General features: G+C 44.1%; 1 protein-coding gene across 1 annotated transcript; it reads right to left on the reverse strand.

Annotated features, from left to right (window-relative positions):
* Nucleotides 1-7583: 7583 nt before the first annotated feature.
* Nucleotides 7584-8789, reverse strand: CHST4 (carbohydrate sulfotransferase 4). The gene is given in 1 exon segment (XM_028090906.2): nucleotides 7584-8789. A coding segment is annotated over 1 exon segment (1206 nt).
* Nucleotides 8790-24042: the final 15253 nt, after the last annotated feature.

The following is a 24042-nucleotide window of genomic DNA, read 5'->3' on the forward strand; positions in this document are numbered from 1 at the left end:
ACCCTGTGAACACAAGCAACTCTTCAGAAACCAGCATAATTTGCAGCTCCTCTTGCCACAGTAATATCACTGTTAGAAATACATGTCAACTTAATTTCTGAATCTCTGCTTTATCCCCTGCCTCCCATCTGCCACCCCACTTGACCCAGCACTTCTGAGCTGTTGGCTTTGAGATTCAACTTCCCTTATTTCTCTCAAACAGGAAACTTTTAAATGGTGGTTCTTTCTTATCTGAATGTTTATTTTTTTAATATTTTATTTATTTGACAGAGAGAGAGAGCACAAGTAGGCAGAGGGAGAAGGAGAAGCAGGCTCCCTGCAGCAGAGATCCCAGTGCGGGTCTCAATCCCAGGACCTGGGATCACGACCTGAGCCAAAGACAGACACTTAACCGACTGAGCCACCCAGGCGCCCCTTATCTGAATCTTTAAACATGTCACTGTGTTTCTCAGAATAGAAGGGTTCTGTGATTAGCCTTTTTTTCTAAGTATTACATAATGAATGAGCTCTTTACATATAATACAGATAAGATCAAGGTTTCATTTATTAAACATTTAATGAATGCCAGGGACTGTGCTAGGCATCAGTTATAGCACAGTGAACAAGATAGTCTCTGCCTTCAAAAAGCTCAAAGACACATACATTGGGTGGTTTTATTGTATTGTAATAAGTGCTGTGATAGTAGAAAGCCAGTACAGGTGACACTGAACAGAGGCCTAAGGGTCAAGCTGGGAAAAACTCCCAGAGGAGATGTTTTAGTTAAGAGGGAATTAAAAAATAATGAGCCAGAGAAGTTGGGGGTGGGACAGAATAGCATATTCTAGGTGGGAGAAATAGCATGATCTAAGATCCAGACATATAGGTGGCACACTGGTAGAACTACACATTTGAGAAGGTAGGAAAGTACAGTTTAAGAGGGAGTGACAAGGGAAGGATGTAAGAGCCAGATCACGAAAGGCTATCCAAACTGTATTAAGAAATTTGGACTTTCTGGACTTTCAGTACAATGTAGATTCTACTGAAGTGGGAAGCTTGGAGGCAGGAAGACCAGTCAGTGCTTCAGGAGAGAGATGGTGATGGCATGAACAAAACAGGGTGAGGATTTGGAGGGACAAGGAAAAGGGAAGAAAGTGAACTTAAGAAATGTTGATGGGGTAGAATCGACAGTTGTTGGTGATTGACTGGTGGAAGAAGTCAAGGGCAAAGTCCAGTTTTTTGATTTGGCAACAGGCTGAAAAGGTGGGGAAGAGACCCAGGAGGGTTGAAGATGTTTGGCATGGTCTAGGTTGGAGGAGGGGAAAATCATGAACGTGATGTTTGGACATACTGAGTCTGAGGTATCTTTTGAGATATTCAAGAGATGTCGATTGGTGATTGGATTAACAGAGCTGGAGCTCAGAGAAGATATACATCAAACATATATTTATATATATAATCTGCATGTAGGTGGTTTTTAAAAACTACGTGGGCATAAATGAGATAGTCTAGAGAGAAAGCATAGAGTGGAAAAGAAGAGGATCTATGTTGTGCCTTAAGTCACTCCAATATTTAATAGCTAGGTAGAAGAAAATAGTTCTACAAAAAATTGAGAAGTGGCTAGAGAAATAGGAAGAAAACTAGGATATAGTGTCTCAAGAAGGAAAAGTTCTTGATCATGTTTGTTGCTGAGAATTCAGGTGAAATGAGAATTAGAAAATGTCCATTGAGTGAATGAGTAACATGGAATTTTGTTCTCAAGAGCAGTGTAGATAAGGTGGCAAAATCCAGATTGAAGTGGTTGGAGGAGGAAGTAGAAGATGAAAAAATAAACAGCGGAGGGCTATGGACAACCCGTAAGAGCAGTTTGGGTGTAGGTGAGGAGAGGCCAGTACAGATGGTCTCTGACTTCTGATTGTTTAACCTAATGATTTTTTGACTTTATCATGGTGTGCAAACAATATGCGTTCAGTAGGAACCATACATCAAAGTGTGAATTTTTATCTTTTCTCAGACTAGTGATACGTGGTTCAGTTCTGTTGTGAGTCTGGACGGGGGCGGCGAGCTGCAGCTCCCAGTCAGCCACACCATTGCGGGGGTAAAGAGCCGATACCCTGATCAGCATTCTGTACCATACAACCATTCCATTTTTCACTTTCAATACAGTATTCAATGAATTAAAGGAAATATTCTTTATTATAAAATAGGTTTTGTGGGAGATGATTTTGCCCAACTGTAGGCTAATGTAAATTTTCTGAGAATGCTTAAGGTAGGCCAGGCTAAGCTATGATGTTCAGTTAAGGATATTACATGCATTTTTGACACGCTATTTTTGACCTAGGATGGGTTTAACCCCATTGTAAGTGGAAGAAGATCTGTAGTTGGATAAGGATATGGGAATGAGAGAGAATTTTTTTCAAGATGGGAGTATAGGAACTTAAAAATCCAAAGAGAAGGATTCCGTTGAAGAGAAGTTGAGTCGAGAGGGAGTGGATACTAAAAATACACAGTTCTTGAAAAGGTGAGGGGACAGAATCCAAAGTTCTGATAGTGGGGAGGCTGGCCTTCAACCGGAGACAGAACAGTCTCTATCTTGTAACACAATATAAGGAGGAAGACAGAATGCTTGGGGAGCTTCAGACATTCGCAGTGAGGAGTGGAGAAGTCCAGTATCAGATGGCTTTTTTCTCTGGGGAGGAGGGGAAGGTATGCGGCCAGAAGACGAACGGGGAAGTTTTTACGCTGAGGGGAGAAAGAGTTGTAGGTGAGTGGTGAAGTAATCACAAATTGATGTCGGTGATCATAAAGCCCCTGAGTATTAACTGCCTGCGTGCAATCTCCTCCATTCTGCGTTTTCCCGCCTGAGGTCGGGAGGAGGCAAAAAGAAACCAGAGTGTTGGGGTCATCAGGGTTAGGGTTGCTGAAGACACCTCAGCATTTCTCACGCTGGCCTTTCTCCAAACATTCTCCTGACAGATGTTAATAGGTATACCGAGGGGGGAAAAAACCCTCCTTGGTCAAAGAAGGGTGGGAGAGACACTATCTGCTCTTTTCCATTCCAATCATGCACATGAACGTATTTGAAGTTCTGAGGGTCTTGAGTTTGAAAATCTGGTTAAATTTAGTTTCGTCAACTTTTTCAAGCTTATTTGCTTTCAGAATGCTGTGTGTGTGTGTGTGTGTGTGTGTGTGTGTGTGTGTATAAACTGCATCTGTTAAAATCTCATCGTTAGGTTTATCTCATCATTTGCTCAGGTAATCAGGAGTTCACCTCACCCCTACTTAAAAGGACTGGAGCCTTTATCTCTTTCATCCAACATGTTTACATTATCTGTCATTAGCCATTTAAATCCATATTGATTTTGGGTGGAACAATAGCATACTTTTTTGAAATACACCTCATTCTTCATGAACAGCAGTGCTATGTGTCTGTTCCACTTGTTCTCAATTCTTCTCATAAACTTGAAAAACAAACAGTGTGTTCTTCCAGGACCATAAGAAGCCATCGTGAAATGTGGCAAGGCAAATAGGGCCAGCAGCCATCCCAAATAGTAAATGGTGCTGGCAGGGAGGGTGGCAATGAGAGTCACCTGTATTATTATTTATTACTGTTATTTATTATAAGCAACATTTTCATAGGTCCTTACAGTGTGTTATTTTGCATAATCACATTTAATTATGGTTGAGCAACGTACACATCTTATTGGTGAGAGCAAGGAACATAGTTTGGGGGGGACAACAAAAGACATGTTGACGAAAATAGAGAGGAGCTGGGGAGGGAGCTAAGTGTTAGGGACAGTGGTCTAGATCATGCATTCTCAGTGGAACTGCTGTTGCCACCAGCGGGATAAAAAGTGGTTTGTGGGGGGCAACAAACATAGGTATAACAATAATTTGTGGCCCTTTGGAGGGCCATTAAAAACTGCCTAAAAATATGCAGTATTATTTGTGGTATTAATAGTTCATGGTAGAGGATGATTAGAACAAAAGTGTCTACAATAGGCTTGCTGAGCGGGGGAGGTGATAAGGGAAAAAAGATTGGGGAGCCATGGTTTAAATCCTGCAGTGCCTGTGGAATGTGTTGACATTTGTGAGTGATTCTTTTGTTCCCAGACATGTTAGACAGCTCATTTGTCTAGCACAGTGTCTGCTTCTGGCTTCATTTGTCCTGCCCATCTTCCCCAAGGATCTAAATGACTATGTTTTGCCCCCATTAAGCTCTTCTCTTCTGGCCACAGCTGACCGAATTAGGGTAGATATAAGCCAAGACCAGTATGGCCAGTGCATGACTGGTCCCAGGAAGCCTGGCTTTGCTCACTTCCTCTCATCAGGCCCCTGTGATGCTGCTCTGTATTTTTATAATGTCTGCCACACAGCTTACTCCCTTTGAGAAGACTTGAGTGGGTGCCAGAAGAGCCCTGGGGGGTTGTGACATCTCCCCAGTCAGGACGCTTGGCCTGGGGGTATACTGTTTGAGTAAGATTGAATGTGACTAAATGAGGAGAGAAGAGAAATCTGTTCGAATCATCAGCTCTTCATCTTGCATGTATTCAGCATCTGATGAGTGCTGACTAGGGTTTCTTAACAGCTGTGATATTGACATTTTGGACCAGAGAATTTTTGTTGGGGGCAGGGGTGAGGGCTTTCCCGTACATTATAGGAGGTTTAGCAGCATCCCAGGCCACTCCCCACTAGATGCCAGTAACACCCACTCCACCAGTGGTGACAACCAAAAATGTTTCTAGACATTGACCAATGTCCCCTGGGGAACAAAATCACCTTGGGTTGAGAACAACTGATACAGATAAACTAGAGCCGTTATAGATGGGTATAAATCTAATTGTACCAGTATGATCAGAAACGCCACAAAGGGCGTTTGATCTGCTGTTGAGCATCACCTTAATGAGGATGTTACCAGAAATGATGGAAGACAGTCCTTGAGAGAGCTAAAACCAGCGTTGTTACCAAGATAATCACAGCTACCACTTAGTGAGTGCTTGCTTATGTGCCGGACGCTTGCCACACATGTTCCATTTATTAACTCATCAGCCCTCCCAGCAACTCCAGGAAGTCAGTGCCACCATTATTCTACCCACCCTACAGTTGAGGGAACTGAGATGTGGAGATGTTAAGGGACTTGCCAGAGGTCACCCAGCTGGTGATAGTAGCGTCACCCAGGCAGCATGGTTCCAGAGCCCATGCGCTCATGAGCACCTAACAACTCCTTTGGAGAAGGAGAAGCAAGCCGCTCTGTACTCCAGCATCCCATAGAGATGGTTCCTAAGGAAGTTGCTAACATTAAGACAATTCAGGTGGAGGCTGGAATTTCAGAGGGGAAATCAGAGGCAGTTGAGTCTATCACTGCCTGTCCCCCTCACTGGTCTTATTAACTCTGCACCATCACCTACTGCCCTGGCCTTATTTTCAAGGTTGGGGAAACTTTTTACAGTTTTGGAAGGTTCATAGAGGCAAGAAGCACTTGCTTAGGAGATCCTTGCTAGGCTCTTGAGGTCTTTCTAGAGTGGCTTAGGTTTACATGTTAGAATAAGTTCACTCCTTTAGAGCCACATATAGATTAACTTTGCCAGACCCAGCTCTCAAAGGTAACCACTCACGCATCTCAGGTGGTGCCAGAGCCCAAGAGCTCTTCAGCAGAATCAGGAGTGAGAATTCCCATCTGCCACTGATGGCACTTTATGAGGTGAGGACCACGTCCGAAGTGGGAGTGGGAACCAAAGGGAAGATGAACTGTTGGCATCTTTCAGGTTTGGACAAAGTGAAATATTAAGCAAGTCAGGACTCAGAGGTCCCTGGAGTTCCAGGCAAATATAGACATTCTTCCTATTCCTTCCAACCTAAGGGACAGCACCAGTGTCAGGAGTCAGCAGTGTGGATACTTGGCATGTGCTGCAAAGGCATCTGTCTTGAAGCAGGAAGGCAAACAAGTGCTGTTCCCCAGTGGAGGGTGTGGTATTGCCAGGCTGGCCATGACAGGATCACCGGGGTTGCTTGATCAACATACAGAATCCCAGCTCCCACCCTGGTGGATTCCAATTCCAGCAGATCTGAGGTGTGGTATGGCAAAATGAATTTCTTTTTTTTTTTTAAAGATTTTATTTATTTATTTGAGAGACACAGAATGAGAGAGATAGAGAGCCCAAGAGGGAAGAGGGTCTGAGGGAGAAGCAGACTCCCTGCTGAGCAGGGAGCCCGATGTGGGACTCGATCCGGGGACTCCAGGATCATGACCTGAGCTGAAGGCAGTCGCTTTAACCAACTGAGCCACCCAGGCGCCCCAAAATGAATTTCTAACAGTAGATTCGGATGCATCACTAGACCCGGGGAGTGCTGCAAAGACTGGGAGCAACAACCTCTATCATGTGGAGAGGTGACCCGGAAAAGCTGAACAGCGCCAGTCGTACTAGACCTGAGGTCCTCTGGCCGATGATCACATTAAAAGAACGCTTTGCCCAGACCCTAGGGTGATATATACAATATTATCACAACTCATACCTCACACAAGAAAGAAAGGGCTTAGTTGCTAGTTGCCTACTTTCTACAGATTTTTTTTTTTTTAAAGATTTTATTTATTTATTTGAGAGAGAGAATGAGAGAGAGAGAGCACATGAGAGGGGGGAGGGTCAGAGGGAGAAGCAGACTCCCCGCCGAGCAGGGAGCCCGATGCGGGACTCGATCCCGGGACTCCAGGATCATGACCTGAGCCGAAGGCAGTCGCCTAACCAACTGAGCCACCCAGGCGCCCTTTCTACAGATTCTTAAGAGCACAGTATGATGGTCAGTATTGATCAGTTTAGACTAACACCAAATATTGTCTTAGCAGGTTTTTTTGTGTGTGTGGATAACACATAATAGTAAAAGTATAAAAAAACTATAAAGATGCTTATGCTATCAGGTTAGGGTCCTCTAAGAATTAGTATTTACTACTAAGTAATTAGAAAGCATAACTTGGGAAACTCCTAACAGAATCCTATTTGGAATTTTAGTGTTAATGGATGGCAGCTTCGCAAGTCAAAATCTATGTGATAGGAAAACACTGAGGGAAAATGATGTCCGCATCAGGCCCAGCCACCCCCATGAATTTAAGAGCTTGCTCTGTCATGCAGAGATCTTATTTTGTATTTGTGATAACTGATAGCTGTGACAGACAAGCTCACCGTAAGCATCCAATCCTGTTCTCTGTTCCCTTTTTGAATCCATCAGGAGTTCCATCGTCTCAGAGTTCATATCCCTGTGGAATGTGCTTGTGGGTTCTTTGGTGGAAGACCCATTTCCCTGGTTTTCCTGTCTCCTCCCTTTCCCACAGGGCAAGATGTGGACAGAGAAGTTTATGGATTTACTCCATTGATACTGCGTGGTGCTAAATAGGACCCCAGGCCACAAAGTCTTTGAGGTATACCTGGATAGGAAAGCCAAGAAGAGAAGAAAGGCAATACTCCTTTTTCAGTGGTGGAATATGCTGCTGAATCTCGTCTAGGCATGAGTACAGACACGGAAGTTTCTCAGCTTGAGCATGTGTGGGCACAACTCATGCTCACATGTACACCAGTGTGCATGTAATTAAGACTCGAAGCCTTTGGTTAATGGGGCTAAGGCTGATGCCAGTTGGGGACAGAGCTTCTTCCACCTTCTTGGTGGACTTAGTTGGAGGGAGTCCATGTAAACAGAAGATCCAGTGACAGGTTTTTCTGCTCTTGCTCAGATCTGACAAGGTGGTAGCCCAGCGAAGCCATGGTATCATTGCAGACTTTTTGAAGTCGAGAAACCTTTTCGTAAGGCAAAGTCCAGCGCCAGGCCTGGGAGACGTTGAGGGCATTCCTGGCATTAGTGTGGAAGGCATGATTACCCATGCCCTTGCCTCGAGTGATGTTGTACACCCAGGTCTGGAGGTGGGGCAAGAATTTCAGTCCCACATATTTATACATTTGGGCAGTCTGGGCAATGGGCTCCCGGACCAGGTCCTCATAGCGAACAAGCATGTAGCGTTGCCTCAGGGCTTTGGGCAAGGACTGCACAGCCTTATAGATCTCTAGCTGGCTTTGGCAGATGACCTGCATCACGTAGTAAGGTTGATCCTCCTCCTTGACTTTCTCCCAATGCTGCCCCATCACAATGCGGCTGTCAATCATGAGTTCCCCTGTGGTGTGTTCTCGAGAACGGAACACCGCCCGGGGATCCCGTACCAGGTGCACAATATGCAGATTGAGGGAAGGGTCTCTCAGCAGTGGGTAGAGCACCTGCAGGTTGAAGAAGCGCACCTCCTTGAGCACCACGTGGCTGTAGGAACGACAGGCCTTCTCTACCACCTCAAAGGGCTCTTGACTGCAGAGAAGCTTGCAGTGAGCCTGGGATATGATCATATCCCGGGAGAAGATGTTGCAGGCAGGTGGGGAACACAGGGCCCGGCTCTTGTCCCACTGGAAGAGGCTGGACTGTCTTCGAGGACTGGGTTTCATGTAGGCATCAAAGACACTCATGTCACACAGAAAAATGGCACGGATCAGATCCCTCACTGCCATATGCAGCCTCCAGGCAGTGCTGTGTGTGAAGGTCATCCAGATGTGCCATGCGGGCTCCATCAGGTAGAAGACATCCGGGTGCTGCCCAAAAATCTGTCCCACAAAAGAAGAACCAGAGCGCCAGGAAGACAGGACCAGCACATGCATGGGCTTGGGCTCCTCCTTCATGGACAGGGAGTTGAAGTTGTGGCCATACAGATGGAAGAAGAGAGCAAAGATGGCCATCTGGGAAATCAGAAATAGCAGTGGCCTCATTTTTTTGGGCAGTATCATCATGCTGAAATGGAAGACCTTTAAGGAACAAGCAGAAGGGCCGTGTTAGGCTTCTGTTTTGGTGTCAGCCTTCCATCCCCTTCCTTGCCACCCCCAGCAAGGAGCAACATAGAATGCTGGGAACTTCTGGTAACCAACTACATAAATCCTTCTCTGAATCAATTCCTGTCCCTTGTAGTTAGTATGTCAATAGGATCTATTTATTTTAGGCTCTTTACTTACTCCCTCCTGGTCTTTCGTGTCCAGTGAGCTGCCAAAAATGCCTGAATGTAGCCATATTTCATCGTCTTAGAGGAATAGCTCCACCCTGCCACCTTGGTGACACGCATGTGTCCACATGGGCCACTTAGGCAAAGCTTAACTAGTCTGACCAAATTTTGGTCGAATGCTCTGTGATTCCTTCTGAAACTAAGGGAGATAAGCTGACTTGGGAGGAACTACCTCAAGGTCATTGTTCACCCACCTCCCCTATTTTGAGGGCGATTGCCGTAGGCCATTTCTCATTGCCTTCCTTCATCTCAAGCAAGCACAGGCCTTTCAATCCCCTGAAGGATATGGTTGCAGGCTATAAAACTGTTCCGCTTGAGTTTGGAGTCATCTCCTCAGGGGCAGAGCCAAGCGCCCATGGTACCTGTCATTTGGTCCCCTCTGGTTTGGCATCATCCTGTGGGACTAGGGACACAAGGAACTGACCCATGCTGACCTTACATCTGTGTAGCTAAGAAACTATCTGAATCTATTTGGCTTGAATTGTTGTCTCCTTAGCAGCTGGCTCTATGGAAGTGTGCAAACCAACCTAAGAGCTGCAGTAGTGATACTTGTGGCCTGTTAGCCACTGTGTTGCTGCTTGGGGGAATGCTTAACTGCGTGACACAACTCAATCAGGGCAGTTCAGTACAGATGGCCAGGTTGTGTACTGCACAACCCTAGGGAATGCCATCTCATTAAAACTTTAAGATATTTCTTATTAAAAAGTGTTCTCGTAGGTGATAGTAAAGTATTTTGGTCCAACAGAATAAGAACATTAGGATGATTTTCCAGTTGTTAGAAGTTAAATATCTGGAGAGGGGCACCTGGGTGGCTCAGTCAGTTAAGCGGCCAACTCTTGATTTTGGTCCAGGTCATGATATCAGTGTCCTGGGATTCAGCCCCATGTTGGGCTCCTTGCTCAGCAGGGAGTCTGCTTGGGATTCTCTCTCTCCCTCTCCCTCTGCCCCTCCCCCCACTTGTGCACACTCTCTAAATAAATAAATAAATAAATAAATAAATAAATAAATATAATCTTTAAAAAAACATCTAGAGAAATGAATTCCACTTAGTAATTCACACTAAGGCTCATACAGACTGGTGGCAACCCTCAACCCACTCCCTTCATAATCAAGGCTCACTTTGTATGAAAAGACCATGGTTTCCAGTGACATGCTAGAATATTATTCTGAGGTTTTTTTTAAGAGTTTAAGGTTAAGGGTTCTTTAAGGGTTAAGAAGAATCTGGATTATTTTGGGTGACTTCCTAGCATAAACAACTATTGAGAGATAGAACAGATAGAATAGCTATTTCACATAGTGTAAAATATTAATAGTAGCAGGTGCTAATTTTTTTTAACATTTTATTTTTAAGTAATCTGTACACCCAACATGGGGCTTGAACTCACAATCCTGAGATCAAGGGTCCCATGCTCCACCGACTGAGCCAGCCAGTCACCTGCAGGGTGCTAATTTGCATATCATTATATACCCAAGATATTTTTCCTTCCAGCTGTTTTTTTTTTAAGATTTTATTTATTTATTTGCGAGAGAAAGAATGAGACAGAGAGAGCATGAGAGGGGGGAGGGTCAGAGGGAGAAACAGACTCCCCACCGAGCGGGGAGTCTGATGCGGTACTCGATCCTAGAACTTCAGGATCATGACCTGAGCTGAAGGCAGTTGCTTAACCAACTAAGCCACCCAGGCGCCCCCTCTTCCTTCCAGCTTTAACAAAGAAAATATATTTCTAGGGGCGCCTGGGTGGCTCAGCCAGTTAAGCATCTGCCTTGGGCTCAGGTCATGATCCCAGGGTCCTGGGATGGAGCCCCACATCAGGCTTCCTGCTCAGCAGAGAGCCTGCTTCTCCCTTTCCCTCTGCTGCTCCCCATGCTTGTGCACACACTCTCTCTCTCTCTCTCTCTCTCTCTCTCTCTCTCTCTGAGAGAGAGACAGAGAGAATCAGAGTGTGGACAGCACGAACAAGGGGAGGGGCAGAGGGAGAGGCAGATTCCCCGCTCAGCAAGGAGCCCAACATGGGGTGGGGCTCAATCCCAGAACCCTGGGATCATGGCCTGAACCAAAGGCAGATGCTTAACTGACTGAGCCACCCAGGTACTCCAATAAATAAAATCTTTAAAAAAAAATTTTTTTAAGGAAAAAAAAGAAAATATATTTCTAGACAGTAATTGGAGCTGGATTTAAGGATTGTTAATTTCCTGGTGACAGATCTTATCACTAATTTTTAAAAAGTTTTTAATGAGTAATAGTTACATGGTTCAAATTGTTTTAAAAAAGTATCATTATCATGGACATTAAACCCACAGACTTAGAATTTAGAAGGCTTCTTCAGGCGCCTGGGTGGCTCATTTGTTAACATCTGCCTTCGGCTTGGGTCATGATCCCAAGATCCTGGGATCGAGTCCTACATAGGTGCATTGGGCTCCCTGCTCAGTGAGCCTGCTTCTCCCTCTCCCTCTGCCTGCTGGTCTCACTGCTTGTGCGTGCTCTCTCTCTCTCTCTGTCAAATAAATAAGTAAAATCTTTAAAAAAAAATAAATAAAAGAAGGCTTCCTACAATTCTGCATGCATGCAGGACATAAGGGAAGTGCTTACCAGCCTGAGTCTAGCCTGTCACACTGCAAGTCTTTAATAGGTGGTGGGGGAAATACTATGACAAGAAGTTATGTCTGTGGATGAAGAGTATAGTCATAAACTGGAAAACTTTTAGAGCTCTTTGTAAACAGGGTTAATGAAATACCTTAATGATAGGTCACAGTATATTTCTGGGGGAAAGAACACCTAAGAATTTTACCAGCTGCTGAATCAGTAACGTCTTCTGTACTCACAGCTAGGATGCATCTGCTAGCTGGTGTTTGGTCATTACTGTACAGTGAAAGTCTACTTCAGTACATGTCCCCTATCTGCCCATTTCCCACCTTGCCCCCAGGTAGCAGCTGGGTTCATTTTTTATGTGTCTTTTCAGTTGCTTTCTGCACACCCAAGAAAATTCAAATGTATATGTAGTCTTAATTTCCCCCCCTCTTTATGATAAAGTAGCAAGTTATACACAGCATGCTTTTTTAACTTTACAGTATGTCTTGGTGAGCTTTCCACCTAAAGCATTTCCTCACTCTCCTTTACCATTACATAGAGTTCTATTATACAGATATACCACATTTTATTTAACTAGTTTCCTCATTGCTGGGCTTTTGGCTTATTTCCAGCTCTTTTGCCATTACAAAAACTGCAATAATGACCTGATGTTTAAACCTCGTTACACGTGTGTGTAGCTTTGCTATCTGTCACCCACACGGCCTTCACACTGGTCCTAAACCATTCACTATATCCAGAGCTGCAGAAATTCTAGGGAGTAGATTTTTGAGGAGGAATATATAAATATAAAAGCAGGTTTACAGCTTGCTTCCCGAAGAGGCAGAGCATGCTTTGCCAGCTCATGGGCTTCCCTTGGAAGTCCCCTGAACCTTCTGGGAAGTGTGTACTGACCCAAGCCAAACCTTGTGCAGTGGCATAAAAACCCTTCTCTTCCATTCTTTACAACAATGCATTTCTTCCTTATTGCTAAAAGGATCCAGTGAGGATCCTCTCTCCTTCATGGCCAGGATTACTTTGCTGTATGCCAGGGAAATGTCAGTGAGGGGTAATTCCTTTCTTTGCCCTGAAGGATAGAATAGGACCAGCTAAGATGTGCTCTTAGGTCTTTCAAACTCAAGCCCAAGAGGAAATGATTAGACACTAGGACGTTATTAATAATAGCCCAAGATTGCCCTCCTCTACTCCCACCTCCCAAAGACTGAGGAAATGACTTTGGCAAGAGATCCTCTCCCAAAGGTAACGTGAGTGTCTGGAAAAATTTGGAACAAAGATAGGAAACAACAGAGCAAAAGAGAGAGAAAAGTAAAGAAGGGAAGAACATGACCTGTGCACATTTATAAGGAAACCGTGATAAAATTTTGTTTGCAGGGCCTGTAATCTACTCAAAAGGAAGCTAACACTTCTTAAGGATTAGGAATGTAGACCTTTCAAAGTTACACTCTCGCTCCCCAATCCTGGCTTTGGGCCAACTCAGTGTCCTGAGCGGGATCAATGGCTCTAAGTCCTCCTTGCCTACCAGTAGCTCCTGGCCTCATGCCCATTCTCTCTCAGAGCTGGAGCCAGGCCTTCTAACTCCGTCCCCAGTTGTCCTCAGGCTTCGGTTGTTCACGGCTCTCGGGAATTCCCATGGAAACCCTTCAATTTCTTTCTCTGCTTTTTCTTACCATGAGCACTCACCCTGGCCAGAAAGAAAATATGTTTTTGTAAAGTGAGTCCCATATCTTGTCACTGGGGTCAAGCTACTTCCTGGATCCAGGCAACCCATGATGGGGCTAGCCAGAATAGCCAGGGAGTACTGTAGGCAAAGCCCATGTCTGCAGAGATTGTAATCAGTAGCAGAGATTGTAATTAGTAGTAGAGATGATATTCTTGAGGGCCTGGAAGAAGCGAGCAGATGTGGCTCCATGAGGAAGGGGCAAGTTGGGTTTTTTATGGCCATCTCCTCTCATCTAACTACCACCTCTCCCCCTGTCCTGCACTAACCTCCTCTGTGGTCCTTGGAGTTGGTGTTTGTGAGAAGTGTGTGACACGACTCCATTTCAGAGTCCCTAGTCCACCTTCCCAAGTGTACTTTTCCTGGCTATTCAGGTGCCAAGCTTGAATTCCCCCCTCCCCATTGTCAGAATCCCCGTTCTTCTCATCTCTGGCCTGGCCTTTGATAGTAAGTAGCCTCTCTCTTCTGTCTCTCAAATTCCCCATCCCCCCCATCCACTGTTGCCAGAAACTGTCTTTTCTAAAGCACAAGTCTATCAGTCCCCTCCTTGAATCCTTCAGTAACTTTCCAGCACATACAGGATTAAATCAAAATCCCCAAGTCTTGTACCCAGGGACCTTCATGGTCTGATCTTTGATTCTCTGTCAGTCCCCTGCTTTTCAGCACCATAGGCTCCAGACTTTACTCTCAGTTCTTTCCTGTTATTTAGAAGCCCTTACTCCTGAGATTTAATTGTTCTCTAAACTTTCCAGTAGCATCCATCTCTCACTCTATAGTAAATAGCTGTAGAAGAATGTTTCTACCACTGGGCTACTGTAACTTAAGGGTAAATGCTATGTCTTGTCTTTTTTTTTAAAGATTTTATTTATTTACTTGACAGAGAGAGACACAGCGAGAGAGGGAACACAAGCAGGGGGAGTGGGAGAGGGAGAAGCAGGCTTCCCGCTGAGCAGGGAGCCCGATGCGGGGCTTGATCCCAGGACCCTGGGACCATGACCTGTGCTAAAGACAGATGCTTAACGACTGAGCCACCCAGGCGCCCCTATGTCTTGTCTTATTTAAAGGTACATGAAACTTGTAAGTGATTAAGGTTCTTTAAACACTTGTTGAATAAATCAACAGTTGAATATGGGAAGAGGAGTAATCATGGCTGGAAAGCAGATAACTGAATGAGATCCATTGAGAAACAGAAACTTGTCCTTTTCTAAAATGCACATGGGTGTCTCTGTAGTATCAGTTACTAAAATTTAGGTGATTCTGTTGAGTGTTGAGCACAGAACCAAAACTATCTCAACTGCATGGAGCAAAATATTAATAAAGTTAGAGGCATAGGTTTGACGGTATGGCACAGTTAACCTTATTCCAAAAAAAAAAAAACCAAACAAACAAAAAAGGAGTTTTTACAGAGTATGTATTAATGAAAACTAGAAAAAAAAACCATGAACATTGTTATTTTTTTTAATTAATAAGAAATAAAAGCAGGGCATTTGGGTGGCTCAGTTGGTTGATCATTTGACTCTTGATTTTGGCTCCGGTCATGATCTCAGGGTTGTGAGATCAGCCCCGCTCAGCCGGGCATCTGCTTCTCTTCCTCTCTCTTTCCTTCTCCCTAAATAAATAAATAAATCTTAAAAAATAACTAAATCTTAAAAATAAAAAATAAATAAAAGCTGTATTGCAGAGCAAAAGAACACTCAGACTACTTCTCTTGTCTAACTAGCTCAGTTAGAAAAAGAAAAAACAAAGAAAACCCTCAGCACATTCTCTCACCACTGCCCCCCAAAATAATTTAAAAAAAAACAGGTTGCACCAACTAGGGGTGAGTGGTATCGTTCTTAAAAAAACATCACCATCATCAACATGACCTCATCTGGCAGCCTGATGACCGCGGGCTGAATTATGGATGACCCCCAAATGAGTACTGGGTAGCCTTTTAGAAACAAAATGAGCAGGGGCGCCTGGATGGCTTAGTCAGTTAAGTGTTTGCCTTCAGCTCAGATCATGATCCCAGGGTTCTGGGATCAAGCCCCGAGTAGGGCTCCCTTCCCTGCAGAGAGTCTGCCTCTCCCTCTCCCTCTGCATGCCACTCCCCCTGCTTGTGCTCTGTCAAATAAATAAATAAAATCTTAAAAAATAAAAAGGGGGGTCACCTGGGTGGCTCAGTCAGTTAAGCAGCTGCCTTCAGCTCAGATCATGATCCCAGGGTCCTGGGATCGAGCCCCACATCGGGTTCCCTGCTCAGCGGGAAGCCTGCTTCTCCCTCTCCCACTCCCCCTGCTTGTGTTCCCTCTCTTGCTGTGTCTCTCTGTCAAATAAATAAAATATTGAAAAAAAAGAAAATGAATTCTGGAGGCAAAAAATAACAGGCAGCAATTTAAGAGTCCCGGATTCCAGCCACTGGCACATTCCTAACTTAGATTCCCCAGTGAGATTATGCTCCCATAACCCGAAATTAGAGATGGCAGAAGATATTTTCACAAACCGAGAGATCAGAGCTGGATTGGGGAAACTGAAATCCACACATACACCTATAGACCCAGGAAAATCACGGGGATAATCACCTGGGCAAAGGTGACCATATAGTAACAAACAGTAACTAGACTGAAAGTGCCAGGAGGGTTGGACCTGGGTCCTCACCACTGCTGCATCTCCAGTGTGCCAAAAACAGTGCCTGAAACATCTACTGAATGATGACTGAACGACATCATTTGTAGAGCAGTTTTTAGTGCTTGAGGGGCCCTCGTTGATGTGGGTAAGGAACGGGGGGGGGGAGGGGGCGGACAAGATAGTTTTATTTTGTACATATAAACGTATTTCAATTCCAACTAGAAGTTCTAGACTGGTCTGAGGCCATACAAGACAGAAGTCTGTTCTACTTCGGCTGATGCCGGCCTCACAACCTAATCTTCTTTTACAATTGAATAGCATTCCACAACTTTGAAACCCCATACAGCCACAATCATGACAGATATCCAGTTATATATACAGGACACTGAAAATCCACACACCTGTGTTTCAGAGTAAGTAAACTGAAACTGTAACTGATTGACTCAATGGTGGAAATAGCCCTACCTGAATCACACCCCAGGTCTGTTGAGTCTCAGGGCCGAGAGCATTCAATGATCACATCACACCTCGCCTGAGCTTGAGAAAACCTACAGCTCCCTCCACCTCCCGTCTGCCATTCTCCAGCACCTGAGCAGAGAACACACAGCAAGTATAGAAACTTGAACTCAAGCCAGGATCGGAGTAAGTTAGATGAGTCAGGGGACCATCTACAACACATCTATCAGGACAGCCCTACTGGCCTCCTAGACTTTTTCAGATCCTTTCAGAGATGGAGCTGGGTGGGCATGAGGGAGCTGTTGGCAAGAGGCTTGTGCTTTTTCAGGGAGATTTTCCTGGTGACTCTGATTTAGCCCCCCTCTACAACCTCCCTCCTCTGCCATTGCTGTTAAAATCCTTAGCTTAGCTGCAGGAGGTTTTCTGGGACAATGGCCCCGCTGTGGAGGTGTATACAGAGAAAACTCTCTCCTTACCTTGATAATAGCTTGGGCTTCTCCAGTGCTTTAGACAGGCTCACTGCTAGCCAAGCTGTGCTTTTCTCTTCTGTCTCACAAACTTCCCTATCGGCTTCCTCTTCCTCATTGCATTTTGCATAACCATCTCTACTCAGAATAAATTCCACTGCCCTCTGCTCTCTGCCCAAATAGTGACCCACCTTCCAAGACGGTGTTGAGAAAGCGCTCACTCCCGAGTAGCCTTGATATTAGCAGCTTTAACATGAAGAGACTCAGGCGCTGGGAGAGTCTGCTCACGGTAGACTGGGAGAAGCAAAGGAGGAAGTGTTTTCTCCCACAGCTGGGAGCTGGTGCTGGAAAGTAGGCTCCTTGAAGGCAGCTGAAAAGGTTAACTCCCTTAGGACAGGGTAGAAAAAGAAAAAGGAGACCTGGGAGATGAGGTTGATAGGGAAATCAGGGACAATTACAAACCAAATACCTGCGAGATCTTAAGCCTTGTTCTTATACCTTAATCTTATCTCTGTTGCAAAAAAGAGGAGAAAACCTGAATGCTATTTCTGGATTGTACTTGCCTGCTCACTCCACTGGATTTAGGGAAGATAACATTTTTTTGGCCTCTGTGTCATGTTCAACATCTTCAACCCTTCTTACAGGAGATTCTAACTAGATAATTACCTAGATGTAATAATTAAATGTATGGGAGGACATAGGTATACTGGCATTTAGTTGGGGTATAGGAAAAATATTACCCCCACAAGAAAAAAAGAAACAAGTTATTGAAAATTATAGCTTCTTACTAGCTGTGTGTCCTTGGGCAAATCACACAACTACTCTGAGCTACTTTACATGATTGTTGTGAAGTAAACAATAGATGAGAATACTCAAGTAAATGTAAATTGTGGCCGAGTGTAAAAGCCACTGACTTTGCAGTCAGACATCTGGGGTAAGTCCTTCCCACCTCTCTGAGCCCTGGAATATCAGTGTAAAATATATATCTACTTTATAGAATTCTTGTGAATGTCAGGGCAGGATTAGTGCATATAACACCCCTAATACAATATTATGACAAGAATGAGTTAAAAAGTGGTAGTTAAGGGGCACCTAGGAGTTGCAGTCGGTTAGACATCCGGCTCTTGGTTTCAGCTCAGGTCTGATCTCAGGGTCAGATCAAGTCCCAAGTCAGCTCCCCGCTCAGCGGGGAGTCTGCCTGAGTTTCTCTCTCCTTCCTCTGCTCCTCCCCCCTGTGCACACGCGCCCTCTCTCTCTCACTGAAATAAAAAAATAATGTTAAAAAAAAAGTGGTGGTTAATCATAATACCTCTTTTTTCTTGCTCAGTTTCTGGCCCATTTTCTAGGCTTTGAAAGAGAGAGCAGGCAGAGTTGTAGGCGTTCTATAGGATAATCTAGCAAAGTGTCTTTGCTGGTTTCCATCAGCTGAGCCTCCCAAGCCCTTATCATTGGCACAAATGACCAGACCTATGGTGGTGGGATTTCAATTGTGTGGCCCTCCCTCTCTCCCAATTTCTCCCCGGCAGAGAGAGGAGACATTTCTCTTCCTCAGAGTGACTCCATGCTGGGATATACATTGAAGAGCCAGAACTGAGCAGTTGGTGGTTCTGCTTTTATTCTTTTTTTTTTTTTTTAAGATTTTATTTATTTATTTGACAGAGAGAGACAGCGAGAGCAGGAACACAAGCAGGGGGAGTGGGAGAGGGAGAAGCAGGCTTCCCGCGGAGCAGGGAGCCTGATGTGGGGCTGGATCCCAGGACCCTGGGACCATGACCTGAGCCAAAGGCAGACGCCCAGTGACTGAGCCACCCAGGCGCCCCTGCTTTTATTCTTATTATAAAAGTGAAGACTTGTTCATTATTTAAAAATTTAAAAACTACAAAATGTATAAGGAAGACAGTATAAATCCCTTTACATTTTGCTGCCCAGAGAAAACCACTCTTGATCTTTTTTCCCAGGCATGCAGCAATCTGTATAATTGAGATCACCGTGGAAAATAGAGATTTGTACTTGTTTTCCCTTTGTCTTTATTTTAAGACATTTTAAATTACGAAATTAGAATAAGGGCAGGAAGGTACAATTTAACAAGTAACATAAAGGAACTACCACTTAAAAAAGAAACCGGGACATTGTCAAAGCTGTTTCACAGTATCCCCTCTGTCCCACAACCTCCTCCCCCTCATTGTTACTTAGAGGTGATCACTATCATGGTTAGTGGTTCCTGGCTTTTCCTTATACTTTGTCATCTTTTTTTTTTTAAGACTTTATTTTTGGGCACCTGGGTGGCTCCGTTGGTTAAGCGACTGCCTTCGGCTCAGGTCATGATCCTGGAGTCCCGGGATCGAGTCCCACATCGGGCTCCCTGCTCGGCAGGAAGTCTGCTTCTCCCTCTGACCCTCCCCCCTCTCATGTGCTTTCTCTCTCTCTCATTCTCTCTCTCTCAAATAAATAAATAAAATCTTAAAAAAAAAAAGACTTTATTTTTAAGTAATCTCTGCACCCACCGTGGGGCTCAAACTCACAACCCCGCTGAGATCAAGAGTTACACGCCCCACCGACTGAGCCAGCCAGGCGCCCCCTACAGTTTATCATCTTAAGCAAAACAATTACATTTTCCCCAATTTGACCTTTATGGAAATAGAATCTACCACATTCTTTTGAGCTTTGCTTTTTTCGTTTCATATTATCCTTGTAAAACTCATCACGTAGTTGCATAGAGTTATAGGGGTTTTTTAATTTGTTTTTATTATCCTTGTAACATTCCATTTGTGAATACACCACAGTTTGTCCACGATCTTGTTAATTGACATCTGAAGCGTTGGTAGTTTGAAGCTATGGTTGAATATTCTTGACATGTCTCCGGGCACACATTTATACACATTTATACAAGTGTCTGCGGGGTGTTTGATTTTTTCACCTCATTCTATATAATAAGCATTTACCCATGTAAACAAATATTTATGGAAAACATTACTTTTTTTTTTAAAGATTTTATTTATTTACTTGAGAGAGAGAATGAGATAGAGAGAGCATGAGAGGGGGGAGGGTCAGAGGGAGAAGCGGACTCCCCGCCAAGCAGGGAGCCGGATGCGGGACTCGATCCCGGGACTCCAGGATCATGACCTGAGCTGAAGGCAGTCACCCAACCAACTGAGCCACCCAGGCGCCCAAACATTCCTTTGAAAGGGTCTGTCATATGCCAACATTCTAGTGCTTGGTTGTCAGACGTTTAGATTGTTCCCAGTTTCCCTATGACATATAACACTGCAATAAATATGGGGACCTTAATGATTAATGAAACACTTAGCATAATTCTCAGTACAAGTACCTGCCCACCTCTTTTCTCACAGGTAATACCACAGATCTTAGCCTTTTTAGTGTGTGACTCATATATCAGTTAGGAAGAACTTTCGGAAAGGTTGGGCTGGAAACAGTCATTAAGAAATAAGTATTCACAGCAATAAAAAACCCAGGGTATCCCAAACAGAGGGCATTCTCAGGAAGGAATTAGGAGGCACGAAGACTATGAAAGAAGAGAATGATAGGGTAGCTCCTGCTTGTTCGGAGCTGGCGACAAGCCACGCATAGCACTGCATGCTTATTGGGGTCATTGCATTTTCCTCTCTGCTTAGGAGGTAATTTCTGTATTTTCCAGATGATGGAATAGAGGCTTGGAGAAGCTAAACAATGTATCCACAATTACATGGCTTATAGTGGAAAAGTATGGACCCAATCTCTGGTCCGAGATCAAAGTCCAGGCTTACTCCTCGACAGTGCTACCTCTCTCTGTGATCGTGGACAGGACTAGTGAGTCTATTCCGTTTTGCTGTCCTCCTAAGGGTAATTGATAGTTCATTCAGGGCAGAACTCTTTCTACAGTTATAGGAATAGAAATTTAACATTCAAAAAGAAGAAAAAACTGCCCCAATTCCCTGTATCACTATGTAATCCTCAGTCCTTGCAGACCTCATGGGGGATTCTACTGGCCTCATGTAAAAAGAAAAGAGAAGAGAAACTAGGTCTTTGTCAGTCATTGATGAACACCAGTAATTGTAATCCAGCCCTTTCTACTGTTCTTTTTATGCTTTTCTGAAGCTTTCCCAAGTATAATTATTCCTCAAATATACCAAAACCCCTAAATAAATCATATCACCTACCATCTTTTCCTTGAAAGGAATTTGTGCTGATAGAATGCCAAGCAGCTAAAGAAAAGCCTCCTTTGGTCACTAGCCTCTGGTGGTAGTCAGCACGTTCAGATATGCGGCTTCTAAGAGTCTACAGTATTCCACAGCACCAGGAAGAAATTTGAATGCTGGTGTTCGATATCCAAGCCTTCTTGTGGAACACTCACAGGGAAAACACCATTTCTTTAAGTGAGCACCATCCATAGCACTTTTCTGTGATGAAGAACTGTTAGGTGTCTGCATTGTCTAATATAGCAGCCACTACTACATGAGGTTATTGGACACTTGAAATGTGGCTAATATACCAGATTAGAAAGCTCGGTTAAGGCTGTAGAGATTCAATCTCTTTTTAAGTCTCAGAAAAATCTGATGAAAGTTAAAGACCATCTCTCCATGAAAATGTACGTTTGATCATCATACAAACACAAAATCAGATCCAATTGCAAGGGGTCCCTACTTAAGAATCCTGACAAAGGGCTGTGTGTACTTTAAGTGCTTCTCAAAGCATGATTTCAAGAGAGTTGACTCCCAGGGACCACTATTCAGCAGAGCTTTGTGCTCCATTCCTCCCCCTTGGACTTTTGCCATCTTTAGAATCTGCAGACCCACCCGCATGGTAGAGTCAGTCACTGAGCCAGAGTCTGATTTTCTCAGGGGTCAAGAAGAATTTTTCTGCTGGTTATACTACCCACTCCTACCTTTACCCAGACCATTGCTCCCTGTGTACTAGGACTGGAGTTCCTTCACTGCTACACTTGGCTACATGTCTTTCCTGTTCACTGACATTAAAAGAACAGTCAGGGGTGCCTGGGTGGCTCAGTTGGTTAAGTGTCCCACTCTTGATTTCGGCTCAGGTCATGATCTCAGGGTTGTGAGATCAAGCCCCGTGTCAGGCTCTGTGCTGGGCATGGAGTCTGCTTAAGATTCTCTTTCTCCTTCTCCCTCTTCCCTTCCCCGCCCTCAAAAAAAAAAAAAAAAAAAGAACAGTCAGGCTTTCCTTGAGTTCCTTTTTACATGGGGGCTCCAGAATTCTACACTTTACTCAATATGGAACCTGCAGTGTGAATGTCAAGACTTGAAACGTGAGTGACATTACCCTCCCTACATTGGTCACCGGCTCTGTGTTAAAGTCTGGTGTTAGGCTTGACGAGGGTACAGGCTGGATTTAGAGAATGGATTCTGGAGGACTAGAGCTTTCTACTTTGGTTGAGCATCTGTAGGCTGCACAGGTTGGACCTCAGCATCCTAGAGAGCCAGCACCTCCTGAAGAAGTGTGCCAGAAAGGGAATTTTGGTTGCTATAAATCCTATTATCAAATGGACAATTGCCTTCAGTAGACCCTGCTTCCCTGAGCTGGGCCCTGGGGGCGAACGCCTGACTGGGGATCCCCTGGCCTTTATCTCTGTGATAAAAGTATTTGTTTCAATAGTGGGAGAACAAGTCGGATTAGGGTAGGTCAGGATGAAGGAAAAGGTAAACATGGCATTAAGTTTCTTGTTGGTTCTTACTTTCTTGAGGCCCCTTTATAGGACAGAGAGGGTGAGAAAATGGGGAATAAAGAGTCAGGAGTTCCTCCTAAACCTCAATGTCGTTGGTGGTTCAGGAACTGGACATTATTGGACAAGAGATGCCTTACCTGGAATTGGGCCAAGATATAATCTGAGATGAGAATTCTACCTCCAGGCTTTCAAAAGATCTCCAGAGATTGATATAGGTGATCCAGGATAGCCTAGACAAGGAGTTTCTGGGGATGAAATCTGAGGAGAGTAAAGAGGTGTCTTCTGGTGGTCTCTAACCCCATGTACCACATTAGTTACCCTTATATAACTCAAATTTGCTTCCTTTTCTTTTTGTTCACAGACACTGTCTTTGCTCAGGCTCTCAATTTTTCCTGCTTGAATTTCTGCCAACAACCCCTCAAGTCTTCCCTCAACCTCCAATCCTACTCTCTCCAGTCTTTGCTTCACCCTGCAGCTAGAGTGATCTTTCATTGTATATAGATCCAATCCCAGTCACTTCTCTGATGAAATGCTGCAGTGGAGCTCATTATAGACAAGGTGAAAATCTTTTTGGCCTGCCATTAAGCACCTTTAAGAGCAAGTGTCTCTCTTCCCTCCATCCTAATCTTCTTCATGCAATAAATTCCAGAAATATTTGTTGGTTGCCTATTACATACCAGGCTTTGCTCAAGGCCCTGAAAACTGCAGTGAACAAAAGACAAAATTTCCTGCCTTTGTGGAACTTTCATTCTACTGAATGGGAGACAAACACATAAATAAAATGTGTGGTATATCAGATTGTGGTAAGTGCTATGAAGAAAAATAAGGAAAGAAGAAGATAGAGATTGTGGTGGGGATTGTTCCGATTTTAAATTGAGGGGTCAGGGAAAGTGCATTTTGGCAAGGACTTGAAGGATGTGAGGGGGGAAAAAGCGAGAGAATATTTGAGGGAAGACCATTCCAAGCAAAGGGAACAGGCAAGTGCAGAGGTACTAAGCTAGGAATGTCAAAGAAAGCAGTGTGACTAGTCAGAATGAGTAATTGGGGAGTAAATAAGGAAGTTGAGTGTTTGTCTTTATTAGTGGGAGTTTGATTCACTTTGGGTGAAATGGGAAGCTACTGGAGGGTATGAATTTGAATGACTTATATACTGAAGGGATCATTTGGGATACAGTGAGGGGAATAAACCATAATAGAGTTAAGGGCAGAAGCTAGGAGATCAGCTAGGAGGCTAGGCAAGAGACTAATGTCTTGGATCAGGGTAGTAGCAGTGAAGGTAGTAGATTCTACAGTATCTATTAAAACATATATTTTAAAGATAGAGTCAAATAATTCACTGATGGATCGGATGTGGGGATAAGAGATGAGTCACAGCTGACTCAAGGATATGGTTGCCATTTTTCAAAAATGGGAAGAATTAGGTTTGGGGTGGAAATCAGGTGTTTGATTTGAGATGTGTTAATTTCAGGA

This window comes from Eumetopias jubatus, unplaced genomic scaffold, assembly GCF_037043125.1.
Source record: "Eumetopias jubatus isolate StellerSeaLion01/CBP00866 unplaced genomic scaffold, mEumJub1_p1.0 scaffold_10, whole genome shotgun sequence".
NCBI lineage: Eukaryota > Metazoa > Chordata > Mammalia > Carnivora > Otariidae > Eumetopias > Eumetopias jubatus.